The sequence below is a fragment of the Choloepus didactylus genome, chromosome 8 (assembly GCF_015220235.1).
Source record: "Choloepus didactylus isolate mChoDid1 chromosome 8, mChoDid1.pri, whole genome shotgun sequence".
Lineage (NCBI taxonomy): Eukaryota > Metazoa > Chordata > Mammalia > Pilosa > Megalonychidae > Choloepus > Choloepus didactylus.
In genome coordinates, this window is record NC_051314.1 from 22,303,137 (window position 1) to 22,319,252 (window position 16,116).

Sequence of the window (16,116 nt, forward strand, 5' to 3'; positions counted from 1 at the left end):
CCTGGGGTCAGGGCCGGGGGTCGAGGCCAGGGCCTGGTCTTGAGGACGCGCGCTCTGTAGCTGGAATGGCAGCCGGTGCTTACTTTGACTGTCCTCGGGTCCCGAGTCTTCTGGTGGTTAACTGAGGAAACTGCTGCCTTATGATCTGTAAGTCAACACAAGAGTCAGTTACCCATCAGGAAAAGCCGAGAGGACAGTGACTGAGTTTTACAAACAACAATCTAAAGAAGGGGGAACACATAGGTCCTTGTCAGGAGTCTGGCTGGACCCGGAAAAGGCCACTGGTGTCCAGAGGTGGAAGGGGAGGCTCCGCTGGCTGTGGGGCTCTGGGTGCCGAGGGGTCTCGCTCGGCTACTCTACGATTCACCTGCTCCTACTCACAACTTAGCTGTGGGACACGAGGGACGGTACAGTTATCTGGAACATGTCACTGCCCTGCTTAAAACCCTCCAATGGTTTCTCTCACACTTCAAACTAAAACCCTTCCCTTCCCTGCTAGCACAATGTCTTGGTCAGAGGATGCCAGCCAGCAAGCTGTCCTTCAGGAAAGAGATGCTGTTGCTGATTTCCTACTGGGAGGGCGTGAATCTGGAGAGCTTTCTCTAGAGGTGGGGGTGGAATCCTGTCGATTCATCCACACCAGTACTGCCACTGACTGATTTACTTTAATCTCTGGAACCCAGCCCCGGCTTACCTCCTGGCCTTCCCCTCCCGTGGCTCTCACCCTCACTCACCAGATCTCAGACACACTGGCTTTTATTTTTTTGCCCCTTCTATTCCTGAACCGCATCACCTTGTTTCCCACAAGGGGTCTTAGTGCTGCAGTCCCCACTGCCTGGAATGCAGTTTCACCCAGGCCTTCTGACCGAGGGCCTTCTCTGACCAGCCAATCTAGAGTAGCTCAAGCAGCTGCTGGCCATCCCGTGGCCCTGCTTTATGTCTTCTTAGCATGTGGCATTGTGTGAACGTATCTGGTTCCCTTCTACACGTGGTTATTTTGTGTCTTCTTCCACCTGAATGTAAGTGCCACGAGAGCAGGGACCTAGCAGGGCTTGGCACAGGGTGACAGCTCACTCCATATCTGCTGAAGGAGAGGAGGAAGCCCCGATCCCTGCCCTGGAGAGAAGCCTTTACAAACCACCTGCAGAGCAGGGGATGGTAATGGCTGTTGCCTCCACAGATTCGCAGGGAACCTGGAAAGAGGGGCCACCTCCCAATGTGAGAACACAACGGGCCTCTTTCCTTGGTGATGACAGAGATGTCTGTGAGATGGTGGCAGGGACTCTCGAGCTAGACTACCTGGCTTAGACCCAAGCTCTGCCATTTGTTAGGTGGGTGCCCTTGGGCAAGTTATTTAACCTTCAAGTGACTCTGTTCATTCTTTTGTAAAATGAGAATGAAACTAACACCTGCCATAAAGAACTCTTGTGAAAATGTTAAAAGTTAATGCATGTAAATGATTTACAATGGTGCCTGGCACTTACTCAATAAACATTAGCCATCCATACCACTGACTGCCATGGTGACTCATTCTCTTTTACTTCTAGGGACTTCTCTCCTGTGTCTAACCAAACTCTTTCCTTCCCTGCTAGCACAACGTCTTGGTTAGAGGATGCCAGCCAGCAAGCTATCCTTCAGGAAAGAGATGCTGTTGCTGATTTCCCACTGGGAGGGCGTGAATCTGGAGAGCTTTCTCTAGATGTGGGGGTGGAATTCTGTGAATTCATCCACACCAATACCGTCATTGACTGATTTTCACATTCATTCAACATTTACTGTGACCCTACATTAGTTATTTGAACTTGGATATATTTTTATTTAATTTCTCCATGCCTCAGCTTCCTCATCTGAAGACTGGAGAAACGGGGTTCTGTGGAAATCTGAGGAATAGGTGATGGTGTCTTCAATTAATCTGGCACCAGTGGGATGGAAAAAAGTGGACAAAGTGGAAAGAAATTAATAACCTGGAAGGGGTAGCATGAAGATTGACCATTTCTGCACTTTAGGAAGCTGTCTCCGTTAGGGCAAGCATTTCCTCATCTGAAAATGAGTGAAATAAGAAGCAAGCCTCATAGAGTGGTTAGAGAACTTAATAAGATAACATCACAAAACCACTCTGGGAAATATAAAGGGCTTTATTTATTATCTCACAGTGATAATACTGTGAACAAAATGATGCAATAATTCTCTGAATTCTTCAAGGATGTTATTTTATAGGTGGCACAACCCCGATTCCTTTAACCCTAACTCCTGTAGGTGGTTTCCAGGTCCCTTAGGACCTGGGCTTGTCACTTTGCCCCTCTCAAAATACTGTGCTTCAAATCAGATGCAGTCATCAAGATGGGTCTGACCCGGGGTTCAGTGACAGTGCTCTCGAACACTCTGCCCATTAGGCATCCTAAGACCGCATTAAGCCTTTGGGGCCTAGTCACCCTTGGTTTCCATCAACCGATGGCCAAGTACACCCTCCAGACTCTGATCACATTACTGGTTTCAGGGCCAGGATTGGATGCAGCTGTTCACAAAGGTACACTACTGAACAGATATAGATATGCCAATAAAGATAGAGGGAGGAAAATGGAGCCAGAGGATTGTGCACATTGGTTAAAAGTGGGTTATGATTTGGATTCTGAGCTTCCTACCCACCCAAGCAAAGAAGATGATACAGTCAGTTACAAGAGTCCCAATATCGACAAGATAAAAGCATATTAGTTACTTAAGAAAAGCAGAGATTTTCCTGATACTTAGGTCTGGGAAATGTGTCTGATGCAAATGAATGCAACAGTAAAGTATTCCATTTAGCCCACTAATATTAGAGAGGTTTTTAAAATGATTATAAATAGAGCTATCATGGGTGTGGCAAAACTGGGATACTCATACGTTGCTAATGACATTGTTTATCAGTACAACCTTTCTCAAAAGCATTTTAAAATATAAACCAAGAGTCACAAAATATTCATACTTTTTGATATATTAATTCCAAGGAAATAATCTATGTAAGAAAAAGCTATGTACAGGACTACTAATGAGAGTGAAAAATTGGAAACAGCGTAAATGTCCAACGAAAGGGGACTAGCTAAATGGTAGTGTATACGCTAAATAGACTCATGCAGTCATTAAAAATAGTAATAAAAACTATGTCTGTGACACCGAAAATGCTTATGACATAATGTTAAAAGAAAGAGCATACCTCAAAAATGCAATAATATTATTATAATTTAAACATATACAAATATGGGAACTAATGACCATATATGAGGACATAGAAAATGAAAATTGGTATCTGTTGGAGTAGTGGGGTTGTGGGTAGAACAAACCTTTTTTTGAATAATGTCTAAAAAATTGTACTAAAGTTGATTTTTTTTTTCAAATAGAAAAGGACTTTCTGACTAGAAACATTACTAATTGACAAAAAATTTCAAGATAAGCTTGAACACCACCAAAAACCTACCAAAAATTTTATAATGGGTTTCTATTCTTTTCTTTCTTATTTTATTTCTTTCTTGTCTTTGTTAAAGATAAATCATTCCCTATTCCCTGCATACAATAGGTACATAAAAAAAGAAAAAGCATGGTTTCATTTGGTTGCTAAGCCTTTTTATTGCTTGATTTAAGAGAATGAACATAATTCTGCAATCTTGCTAAGTGTCTGTCCATTTGGTATCCCACGTAATATCCAGAGGGAAAACAGGTCAAACCCTGGATGCCAGGCCCTAGGCTAAGCTACCAGTGGCCTCACACTGGTCTACGCAGGCCAAGGGCCACTGGGAAATGAGGACAGGCCTTCAGGCTTGTTCCTCTAGGAGGTAAGAAAATGCATCATCAGTATGTTTGTAATTCCTTGTACTGTCATCTTGTGGAATTATCAAATCATATTTGCTTACATGAACTCCATGCTCCATCCAAATCAGACTACTTGGTGTTGCTCAACTCTCTGCAAGCTTTGCAGCTTCTGGAACCCCCTTCCTGCAGCTCTCCCTTCCCCCTCACCACTTGGCCCTCAAAATAGATGCCACTCCTCCATGAAGCCTTTCCTGATTCTCCGGCAGGGAAAGAGCTCTTCTTACTCTAAAGCATGATTGAAACTGCCACTTCCAATCTGTGGCCAAGCTCCATCCTTCCTCCATCTTGAATAGGTCCTGATTTTATCCGCATCTTCCCAGCTCCGTCAGTTCCAGCCTCCATCACCTCACTCCTGGACTGCTGTGACGGCCTTCTCATTGCCCCTGCTTCCAGTCCTGCCCAATTGCCACCACTTCTCCAGGATGCCTCCAGGCCAAGTACAAACCCCTCCTTAGCATGGCTCACCAGGTCCTGCCTGATTGGCCCCTGCATTCCTTCCAGCCTCACTTCTCCAAATCTCTTGAATTTCTTTCAAGTTTCATAAATGTGCAGTGCTCTCTCTTATTCTGGCCTTTCCTTCAGGCTGTTCTCATTGCCTGGAACCCTCTCCTTATGCCCTTTGTGTGCCTAATGTCTTCTCATCCTTCAAATCTCAGCTTGTACCTTTCAGAAATCTCCCCTGGGCCACTTGTTTGGTTTAAGTGACCCTAGTCATGGTGCACGGAATCCTCATATATGGTCATCGGTCTACTCAGCTCTCCAAACTCCTGACTACAAGACTACATAAAGTGGATCTCCAGTATCATTTTCTTTTAGTCTTCCCCATGTCCAACAAGCTGCACCTTCAATAACCATACCGGTTTTATAACGGTACATAGCTTGGACTCACACAACCAACAAATATTCATTGAGCTCCTACTATTTGCCAGATATTCTATTAGGCACTGAGGAATATAACCCTGAGCAAAACAGAGACAGCCTCTTCGTGAAGCTTACATTTCAGGGGAAGAAGACCAAAAAGAAACAAACGAAAAAGTCAATATTTTTTATAATAGATAAGGGCTGCAGGGTGAGGGGAATAGGGAATGTGGAGGTGGGGGGTGTTATTTTATTTAGGGTGATAAAGACTTAGTGATAATGCGGCATTTGAGGAGTGACCTGAAGGAAGTGGGAGAATGAACCTTGTGGCCCTCCGGGAGAAGAAAGCGGCAAGCAGACAGGACAGCCTGTGCAAAGACCCTGGGGCCGGAGCTTGTTGGTTGTGTTTCAAGAACATGAAAGAGGCCAGTGTGACTGGAGCACAGCAAGTGAGCAGGAGCGTGGGAGGAGATGACTGGGAAAGCCGGGAGGAGTTGAGGAAGCATGGCTCATGTAGGGCCTTGCTGGCCATTGTAATCACATCTGCCTCTACTCTGAGTGAGATGGGAAGACTTCAGAGGGTTTTAAGCAGGGGAGTGGGGAACAAGAGCTGACTTACCTTTCAAAAGGATCACTCTGGCTGCTGTGTAGAGAATTGACTGTAGGGGCAAGGGTGGAAGCAGGGAGACCAGTCAGAAGGCAATTGCAGAAGTCCCAGGCAAGAGATAATGTGGCTCACTACATTAGTTCATTGGTTAATACATGACAGAAAGAATGATCGGATCATTCCTCTTTTATTGGCCATAGAAGTGGTTTTCAGTGTGCATTAATATAAATAATGCTATGATCAATACCTTTGTGCATAAAGACGCTATTCTTATCATTGATATCTCGCTTGTTCGTTTTTTCCCTCAGAATAGTTTCTCAAATGGAGAACAGCTTGATAAAAGGGGAGAAACATCTCCAAGCTCTTAAAACACACTGTCAAAATGCTTTCCATAAAGTGAAGAAGGGTGCTATCACTTTTTAAAAAATGTGCCAACTTTAAAAGCCAAAAAAGGCCTTTTGTTCTTGTTTCCATTTGAGCATCAGGTTTCCTCATCTAAAAATTGGGGATAACAATACTTGCTCAGCTTATATTGCAGGGCTGTGGCAGGGTCAAAGAAGTTAAAGAATGGGTACTGGGCTGTGGTCTGAGTGACGCAAGGCTCATCTCCCGGGGCTTTGTCAGCTGCAACAGAGGAAGGGTGGGGGGCAAGAGCTCAGCTTAAACAGACTTTTATAGCCCCACTGGCTGGAGGGAAGAAGCGTGAGCAGCCATGAGGGTGGGGGCTGGAGCAAGCAAATCTGCATCCGCTAACACCCCTCTGTGCCCCCAAACTACATCTTCCTCTAGCCATCCTTCTTTTCTGGCTCATTCTCTCCATTAACAAAATTTTTACTCTACCATTTGATTCAGTCTTCAGGTTTCAGGGGTCTATGATGGTTTTCCAAGCAATATATACTTCTGCATTTGTGAAAATTCTTTAACCTAAAATATTTAACCTAAAAATCTGATAGTCAAATCATCTTCTCCTCCCCTCAGAAGAGAAAAAGCTAATTTCAAATTTAAAAAATCAAGAGAAAAGGAAGTTTGTTAAGAGTTGGGGGTGGGAGGAGGCGCTGCCGCACCACATCACATTCTGTCCAAATGGAGGTCAAGACTTTTCCCGCTCCCAGGGGAGAAAGGGCTGCTGCAGATAACACCTCCTCTTTCTAGCTGCAACACAACACAAACTTGGGAGAGGGGGAGGCGGGGTTGGCTTCTTTTTTTTTTTTTTTTTTAATGTTTCTTATGAGCTGCAAATTACAAATTTTTCTCCTTTCCTTTCACCAAATAATCAACTGGTCCCCTAATCTGAAAGGCCCAGCACAATTTAGTTTGAGTCTCAAAACGCAGTGTCAGTTCAGCCCCGTGAAGGCTGCTCAGCTTTTAATTTCTGGAGAAAGACTCGGCAAACAGTAAAACACTTTTGTGGAGCTGTGAAAGTTGAGCTTCACTGTTTGATAAATGAGCAGACGGGCAGGCAGCCCCTCTTTCTTTTTTTGTATGGATTCAATGAAGCCTGCCTAAAGAACACCACATGCTGTTCTAGCTACTGATCTAACATTCCGCAACATCCCAGCCTTCCAAATTCCCTTTAATTCCTTGTGAATCCCACCCTTCTCTCTTTCAGCCTGGGCGGACAGGGCTGGGGGCTCCACAGGGCCGGGGGTGGGAAGCAGGGATGCTGGGAGCACTACTCTCTGGGCCTGCTGGGATTCTTTTTTAGGTGGTGACATCAAGTTATTCGTGTCCTCCATCCATTCTTCTCTCCCTACCACACACGGCTCGAGGCTAAAGGAAACACAGCGCGCAGGCTACCCTTACAGAATCTCGTGGGTGCGGTTTTTACGAAACGTGAATGAGCTTTGAGCAAATACTCCTGAAACAATGTTGCTGAACAACTGCCCTCTTTTAAGATAAGGAAGGGAAAGGTGAAAAGAAGAAACCAACCTCCGCTGAGCACGAGGAGTCACCATGCACCAAAGTAGGTGTTTTACACTCGGTGTTAAATTTTATCCTAAAAACAACCCCGAAGGAAAGTATAATGAAGCTCATTTTACAGCCTTAACCAGGGCTGTTCAGATCCACAGGTGCTGGCAGGTGGAAGACCCAGGAATCTGGTTCCACTCTTTCTCCTCCTCTTCACCTGGGCAGACACACAGGGAGCCAGCAGAGCATCCGCTGACCATGTGTGAACCTGCCGACATCCTCCCGAGCCGGCCTCAGGAGCCACCTTGGGCCACACAGGAAAGCCACTTATCACTCTACAGATGGGCTTTGATTTTGACCTCAAACCATATGGTCTCTATCCAACCTGATCTCCAAACTTGGTCAGCAGGAACAGCTCTGAAAAGAGGCTTTTGGCAGTTTCCAAAAATTCAATCCACTCTCAGAATTTGCCACCAACAAGGATTGAGCCAAAATAAATCCCAATACAATGGAATAAGAGTATATACTCCCACACTTTGAAGGAGACAAAACTCATTTGTACAGAAAGAGTTAAGTATGCTTATAACAGCTTAAAAATAAGAGCTGTGGGTCTCGTTTCAGGGATCATTTGGGTGTGGGAAAAGAAGAGGGGATTTTCAAATGGCAAGAAATTAGAAATTCGGCACCATGACAAGTTGCTGTTTTATAACCATATATGGCAGATAATTTATGGCTTCTTTTAAAAAATTTTTTGAACATGAAAGAGATGGTTAGGGAAAGAGATTGGCTAAAGGGATTCTAATTGCCACAACTTTAAATCTGAAAGCAGAGTACCAACTTTCTTTCTGACAACAAACCTAGCCCCTTTTTTTCAGAAAAGAAAATACAATTAAACCCTGTTGTATAAATAAGAATTTTTAAACATCCTAGCTCAATGCTTTTATTTTAAAATGGGTGTTTTCCAGAGTAACTTTACAATGCCGCTATAATGCTATTCATTCAACACTCTTTTGTTTTGTTTTGTTTTGTTTTCTGCGGTACCTAATAGGTGCCAGGCACTGGGTGGTGGGGGGAGGGAAGACGGGGGGTAGAATGTGCTTCAGGTCCCACAGGCAATTCCCCAAGAGAAATTTCAAAGCTTCTACAAGAGTTTCATATCTAGTCAAATGAGACAGAAGTGGAATTTCAAATCATGCCTATGGATTGATGAAGGATTCTGTGAAAAAACCCGAGGCTAGGAGGGTAACAGTTAATCTGTTTCCCCTTGAATGGTACTACAGGTGGCCACGGCAAGAAATACAAAAATCCGAATGTGAACCCAGAACTACCCTTAGGCCAATGGAAAACATGTCACACACGTGAGTTTGAGAAAAGACAGTCATCACATGCCGATTTAGCTGGAACGAGGTGAGTTACATAAGATACAGGTTAAGTCAAAAAAGGAATGATTCTGAAGATGATAATAAGAAGGTGAGGGTGGTGATGGCAATGTGTGTGAGGTAGGAAATTTTTAGAACAGTTATTCTCAAAATTGTTCAGAAGGGAAAAAACCTAGAAGGCTTGAAACATTGATAGGTTAGTGGTGATATATTAAAAACATGACGTATGAAGGTCATGAGGTGTTGCTGTAGTAAACTGAAATCATAATCACAGTCAACATGTATTGAGTGTTTGTATTTACCAGATACTGTACTGAGCCGTTCTGCACTCATTATCTCAGCAATTCTCTGGGTGGTTGCTATCATTATTCCATCTTACAGACGAGAAGACTGAGGCCCTGAGAGATTAAGAAATTGCCTGAATTCCCTCAGCTGGTAGTGGAGTAGCTGGGAATCAAACCTAAGCAGTCTGACTTCAGAACTTTTACACTGCACTACACTAAAGATACCTAAAATAACAAAATATGCAATCTGGTGTGAAATCAGACATTCTGACATGGACACTCAACAGCAGATACCAAAGGTTAAGAAAAACATATGCAAGAATTCAAAATAGAGGAAATTCTATCCATGTACTTATTTTTTCTTTTCATTTGAAAATTGGAAGATGACCGTCACTGAAAGATCCTAACGGTGCTTCAAGAATGTCCTCACCTGCTGCTGTGTGCCCTCCAGAGATGTGCAGGAGATTCTAGGTCTGGGCAGAAAGCGTGGATGAGCGGGTTGAAGAAATCTCGAGGAGGAGGGAAGTTACATAAAGCCAGAGGAATCTTTCATCTCGTCTCTGTTCCAGGTATGTGTGGCTGCACAGGTCCCCAAAACACTCTTGGCTTTTTCTGCTTTGCCCAAACACTGCCAGCAGGGTGGAAGGAGCCAAATATTCAAGGGAGAGTCACTCACAGCCCAAACTGCCAATTCCCTCAGGTCTTTATTATCAGAAAAAAGTCAAGATAGAAATAAATTCGCTTTATGAAATTGCATCTTGGCTCCAGCTTCCTTTCCTTCAGGCTGCCTCCCTCTTAGGGGTGTTCCTTTTCCACAGAGAGTGTCTGTCCAGTGCTCTCTCTTTCCACCCAACCTCCCTTCCACATCCAACGCCCAGGAAGAGACCTGGGTTCCAGGCCCAGCCCTGCCATTAAATATGACCTTGGGAAAACCATTCAATCCCTCTGAGTCTTAATTTCCACATCTGGAAAATGAAGCTGTCTCCAGGTTCCCTCAATAGATTAAGTTTATTCATACCAAGGTGTTAGTAACTAAGTATTAATGAATTATCCTCTTCTGTTCTAGTTGCACTTTTATGGACTTAAATAAAATGACTGAGGAATCTGAGACATCAGCAAGCCTTCAGGGGAGGTATATTTGCAGGGCTAAATGGCCTTCTCCACATATTCAAATTACACTACGTAATAACTGTCTAGTGCCTACCCATAAATCTGCCTCTTTGTGAAAAGTTCAACAAATTGCTGACTGTAAATAACACCACCCTCCCACAGTCTTCAGTAATCACATTTAACCACTCATGGTGCTTCCCACGGGCTCATAACTTGAGAATATACCTTACACTCTTTCAGGATCCTGAACTGTGGCAATGAACTACATTTTCCTGCCTCCTGATAGCCAAGGGTAGCCAATGAAATACAAGGGAAAATTACTGGGCAGGGCTCTGGGAAAGTTCCTCAAGAAAGCTGACTCGGCGAGGAGTTTCGCCCTTTCTCCCCTCACCTCCTGCCTTCTACCTCCTGCCTGGAATATGGCCTTCAGTGTCCAGCAGCCATTTTGGACATTTGAAGATCCTCACCATATTAGCCCACCCAAAATACTTTTCAACTAGAAATCATAATGTAATAATTGTTACATTATGTTACATTTGAAGCCATCTGCTAAGGATGGCAGAGCATAAAGAGAGAAGAAGCCCGAGTCCTTGACACTCATGAAGCTGTCAAACCAGCATGGGTTAGCATCTCCTGAACTCATTTTATATGAAGAAAAGTAGAACCATTAATTTATGTAAGCCACAGTTCAGAGATAGGGAAAGATATCTTTTATTCATAGCCTCAATGCAATTCTTAACATATATTTCATCTAAGATATACCTCACAGAGAAGGTTCCAGTGTTTAACCTCTTGCATTGAAAAGAAATCTGAAATTGCAGTCAACTATCTCACCTTAAAATTGGAATTAAAATAGCATCCAGTTCACAGGGTTGTATGAGGATTAAATGCTTGGCCCAGGGACTGGAGCAGAGTCAGGGTTAACAATTATTACATTATGATTTCTAGTTGAAAAGTATTTTGGGTGGGCTAATATGGTGAGGATCTTCAAATGCTCAGAGATTAACTTTCCTATTTGATAGATAGAAGGACTGACGTTCAGAGAGGGTAAGGAACATGTCCATGGTCATACACCAAGTTAAGGGTGATAAATCCTATAGCCCAGGGCTTAAAACCCAGCATTATTGGAAACCCCTGTCAAACAGCAAATGGAGGACCCTCAATAAATGTTGGTTGAAGAAGACATTCTTTCACCTTTAAAATTCCCTGGAATACATGTTACAAATGCTTGGAAAACAACCCATTTGTAAGTTAGAGATCCTCTCTTTGCTCAGAAATCTGAGGCCCAGTTTTCTTTCTGAAAAGGCTTAGCTTGTTGGCTAAGTATAGTGAGCCTCCATCTTTGTGCAGACAGAATCTTTTCTTTTTAGAGGTTCCCAAAAGACCAATGGAAAAGCAGAAGAAAGATGCATTTGGTGAAATTAAAATGCCCACTTCAGCTTCCATGGATCTTCAGAGCTGTGGGTCCGGGAGGGGGATGCTTAGCACCTGGGCATTTTCCAGGACCAGCTTGGTCCTCAGGCTGCCCCTCACCCTCACCCTCCACCCCCAAGAAGGTGACAGACCCCTCCTCTGCTTTGTTCCCACCTTGTGTGTTCACAGCTCAGGAGGCACAGTTGCCACCTGGTTTTGCAGTTATTCATGTGCAAATGTCCCTCTGCAGGCCCCTCCTCTTGAGGGCCGAGACCCATCCTCTCCACTCCGTACCCCATCACCCAGCACAGCGTTGGGCCCATGAGGGACACAAGATCAGTGAATGACAGATCAATGGGTGGATCCAAGGAAGGAAGCAGCAATATTGGAAAATACTGGAAATACTGAAAGGATTCCACACTGCCTAGAACACCCTGCTTGGGAAGATGTAAGGGTACATTTCTCACTGTGATGACCAGTATACTTGACTCCTGACAGGGAGAGAAGCAGAGACTTCTCTCCCAAATCCATCAACTAGGAGGTCGCCAGGTGACCCAAGTCAAAAGAATATCTGCTCCCCAACCCCTACCCCCCAAATAACTGGTTCTGTGTAAATGAGATGTTCAAGAAATGGATGACTCTAAAGCCAGATTGTCCTGGTTCATATCCCAGATCCACCACTTGCTGAGTGTATGACTTTGAGCAAACTACCAAATTTTCTGGGACTCAGTTTGCCCATCTACAAAATGGGGACAATAACAACACTGCTTTATAGAGTTGTTTGGAGAATTAGATGGGGTTGATATATGCAAAGTGCTTGCAACAGTGCTAGCCCTATATAAGTATTACTGTTTTGATTAATTTTATGAGGACTCCAAGAACGTTGTGCTCTAAATTAGAACTAAACGCTTCCACCATCTATTAAAAAGAATTTCCTGTTAATAAGCTTGGGCAGTGTAACTGGGTATAACATCAAGTGTAGGCCCATTTAATTACTGTGAGCTGTGTGTGTTTCAATTTACAGTTCCATTGTTCTCTAAAAATTTATTTTACTCCTTTTGCTGGAGAACTAGGGTTATCATTTTGAAAGTATTCTTCTTAACCTGATGAGCCTGGAGGAGCCAGCGGCAGGAGGGAAAAGTGAGAGAATTGCAGAGGCCAGACTAGGTTCTCCGCTTCCCCACAGCAGGTCCCAGGCCACACAGCGCCAGGCCTGAGCTGGAGCAGCGGAGGAGCTTTAAAGTGGACATGAGACGGCAGTTTTAAATTGGATTGCACTGGACTTTTTAATATATACAAGAGAGTCCAAATTATTGAAAAGAGGCTTATGTTCATATAATCAAAAAGCTATTAAACCTGCCATGAAACCATCAGGGGTCAGAAAAGAGAGTCTGGCCGTAGCCTGGTTGAAGAACGACTAGAAAAAAGTAAAGCCATTTCCTGTTTAGACTTCACCGAGTTCGGCCTGTTCCAGAAGCCGGTCACGCCTGCGGGGGCTCATCTGGAGTCTCTCAGAATCAGGGGTGACACTAAACGGGCAGCAAACTGGTCAAAATCCTCAGACACAGAAGCGGAGCCACAGAGTGAGTCCTCGGCGAGGGGCAGGAGCAGGCAGTGGAGGGTGGGGGGGGCGGGAGGAATTTTCTGAAGAGCAGCCCCTTCAGCCAGCACGCACGGGGACCCCCAGCCCCCCGCGTAGGGATGACAGTCCTAGCAGAGGCCTCCAACAGTGAGGAGGAGCCCTTGGAGAGCTTCAACTGGTCATGGCCACTCTTGTCCCCGTTCCCACCACCTCATTCCCCATCAAAAGAGGAGAGAGGAAGAGCAGACCCCACCCCTCTTTCCCAGAGCAAACTGAGAGCTACAAAGAGGGAGCAGCTCAGACTTGCGTGTGAGATGGAAGTTTTAAATTGGACTGAACTGAATGTTTTAATACTGGAGAAGGAGTTGTAACTATCCAGCCAAGACAGAGCTGAGGGCTGAACCTGGTTAGATGCTGTGGGACTTCCCCGCGATGTCATCCGAGGGCAGAGCAGGAAGGCTGTACAGGGGACTTTGAAGGCAGCACTTCAAAGCAAGTAAAAACACAGCCAGTTTCCACTTGCACCTCTCTACCCAGTGAAGGTTAGTGAAAAATGGATATAATACCAATCTCCTATGGTTATCATGAGGGTTAAGCAAATTCGCCTATGTGAAATGATTGACATGGTCCCTGGCAAACAGTAATAATCTAAATCATTCAACCTTCAACATATATCTGAGGGCCTACTATGTGCTGGATGCTGTGCTGGTGCTAGGGAAACACAGTGAACAAAGATGACAAAGTCCCTGACCTCATGGGCCTTCTATTCTAGAGGAGGAGACAGACAAATATAAGCAACTTAGAGCTCATATATACAAGAGATAGTTCAGGTAGTGATAGATGCTATAAAGAAAAATAAAGTTTGGTAAGGCAATAGAGGAGACGGGATGGAGTAGGCCCAATTTTAGGTAATAATTTCTTCCGTTAGTAGAGCACTTGACAGTTTTTTTAAAAATGCTCTCTTCAGCTGTCTCATTTTGTCCAGTGAGTAATTTGGCTACAGGTTTAGAAACGGGAGCTCAGAAAGGTTAAGGGGCTCCAAGTGCATGACCTTTCATCACCCTAGGCAGCAGCAAAAGTGGCCACGAGATCAGGTCAGCTAGAAGCTTGAGCACTCTCTGCAACTCCCAAAGTCAATATACCATTTACTGGAAGCTAATGCTTATGCAGCTTAGCCACAGTCTTGGAGAGAGGATTCATATTAAAATCTTACTTGCAGCAGAGCAACTGTAGCCACCAACTTTATCAAGAGCGGGATCCCAGCAAGGAGACATAGAGGGAGAGCTTTACCACTGACGTCTGTTCCACCTCAGGCCACTTGCAGGCATGGTGGGGACACCACCACCAATCTATTTTTTCTTCTAAAAACCAAGGTGAAATATTGACTCTCGCCTGCTCTGAGTTAAAAGTTCATAGATGAATCATGAGTTCAGACCGATCTGCTCAAATAAAGACTGACCACGATTACGCCCCAAGGTTTTGCAGAACAACTAGCCCCTTTCTCTCAAGGAGGTGGCAGCTGCAGCATGCTGAGAGCGCTCAGGAAGGGCAAATGTGTCTGGGATTTCAATTCGACAGGCTCAGTGTGGAACCCTCGGTGGGCACCTTCCATGTCCTGAGGCTGCACATTCCCAGTTCCCAAAATGTATTTGATAGCGATGGCCAGGCATCGGCAAAGAGAGTTTTACATTTGTGCTTTTAGTACCATTAGAGCATTTCCTTGCTTTTGGACTGAAGACAAGATCGGGCTAGGATGCCTCTTTAATGACTATTTTGGAACAGCTGGCACTATAATTCTTCTTAGGGAGTAAACAGTTATTGTTTGGGAAAATTTTTTGAAAAGCCACTTGGGGTAAAAGAGACCTATCGGCACAGATGCCAGCAGGCACCAAGGATCCGAGAACAGAGGAAATTTGATGGGGTTGTCCCAAGAAGGATGGGGAGAGAAAAGGGAGGGGATGCGGAGGAGAGGCAGAGGAGGAGGAGGGAAGAGGAGAGCGCAGAGTAGAGAATGGCTGGAATTAGTTGTGGGACACTGGGAGCTGGAGGACCAGTAAGCGTGCCCTGCTGTGGAAGGCTGAAGGGCATTTTGAGATGGGGTTTCTTTCCCACGGGACTCCACTTGGGATGTAAACCCTTCCACTAAAGTTCAGTCTACTGAGTTCACAGGTGCTTTCTGTGGATGGTGTTATGAAAAGCAAAGAGGAGGCTGAGTTGCATCCCTGGGTCACAGTGGGATAGGGCTGTCCAACAGAGCTTTCTGTGATGATGGGCAGGTTCTATTCTGTGCTGTCCAACATGGGAGCTCCTATCCACGTGTGGTTACTGAGCACTTGAAACGTGGCTGGTACAACCAAGAAACTGAATTTTTAATTTTGTTTAATTTTAATTTTGTTTATGCTAAACAGCCACGAGTGTAGCTTTTACGGAAGCAGGGGTTCCACGTCAAGATGCCCCTGAGAACGTAAGTACCTGGGGTTTGCTGAAATCTTAGGGCACGCTAGAGACATAGGGATGGAATTGAGGAGGGGAGCGGGTTGGAGGGGGGGCTGTTACACTGAATCTACCCAGATCAGGAGCTCAAGGAAACCCCTGAGCTGACAACAGGGTTACAAAGTATTTGAGAATAAAGGAATAGAGTCCTTACACAGGCCAACCGAAGTTTCTAGAAATGGTGAGGGTTAGTTTTTGCAGAATCTAAGCTAACAGCTCTTTGTGTCCCTGCACAAACATCTCATGGAGAATTCAGAACAACAGTTTTAACAGCACATGGTTAGTGCTTAGTAAATATTTGTTGAGTTACCGGATGACTGAGTCAAACCTTACGTCATCTCACTGACATCATCTCACTTGAATCTTGCAACACCTCCATGAAGAAAGGAAGGGTTAATTAATTTCCCTTCTCACAGCTGAGACAGAGGAGGCCCAGAGAGGTGAAGTGATAAGTCCAGGAGACTCGGCATTCCTAAAGCTTCGTCTGGGCTCCCTATTTTGGCAAGGGTCATTTGGAGGTGAGTGAATGTTCCAGAACTGCAGACCCCTGCCCAAGCTCTGTTATCACATGCATTCATGGTGCGCCCTTCCTTCTCCCACCCGCTGAGGAAACAAGTCCTGCCCTGGACTGTGAGCCCC

At 44.7% G+C, this 16,116-nt stretch overlaps 1 protein-coding gene across 2 annotated transcripts in view; it reads right to left on the reverse strand.

Annotated features, from left to right (window-relative positions):
* RFX4 (regulatory factor X4) overlaps window positions 1–16,116 on the reverse strand; it is a 163,760-nt gene that overhangs the window by 79,255 nt on the left and 68,389 nt on the right. For both annotated transcript variants that reach the window (XM_037846577.1, XM_037846576.1), the window contains exon 5: window positions 84–145. In XM_037846577.1, the coding sequence (XP_037702505.1) occupies window positions 84–145 (62 nt within the window). The remainder of the gene's footprint in view (window positions 1–83; window positions 146–16,116) is intronic.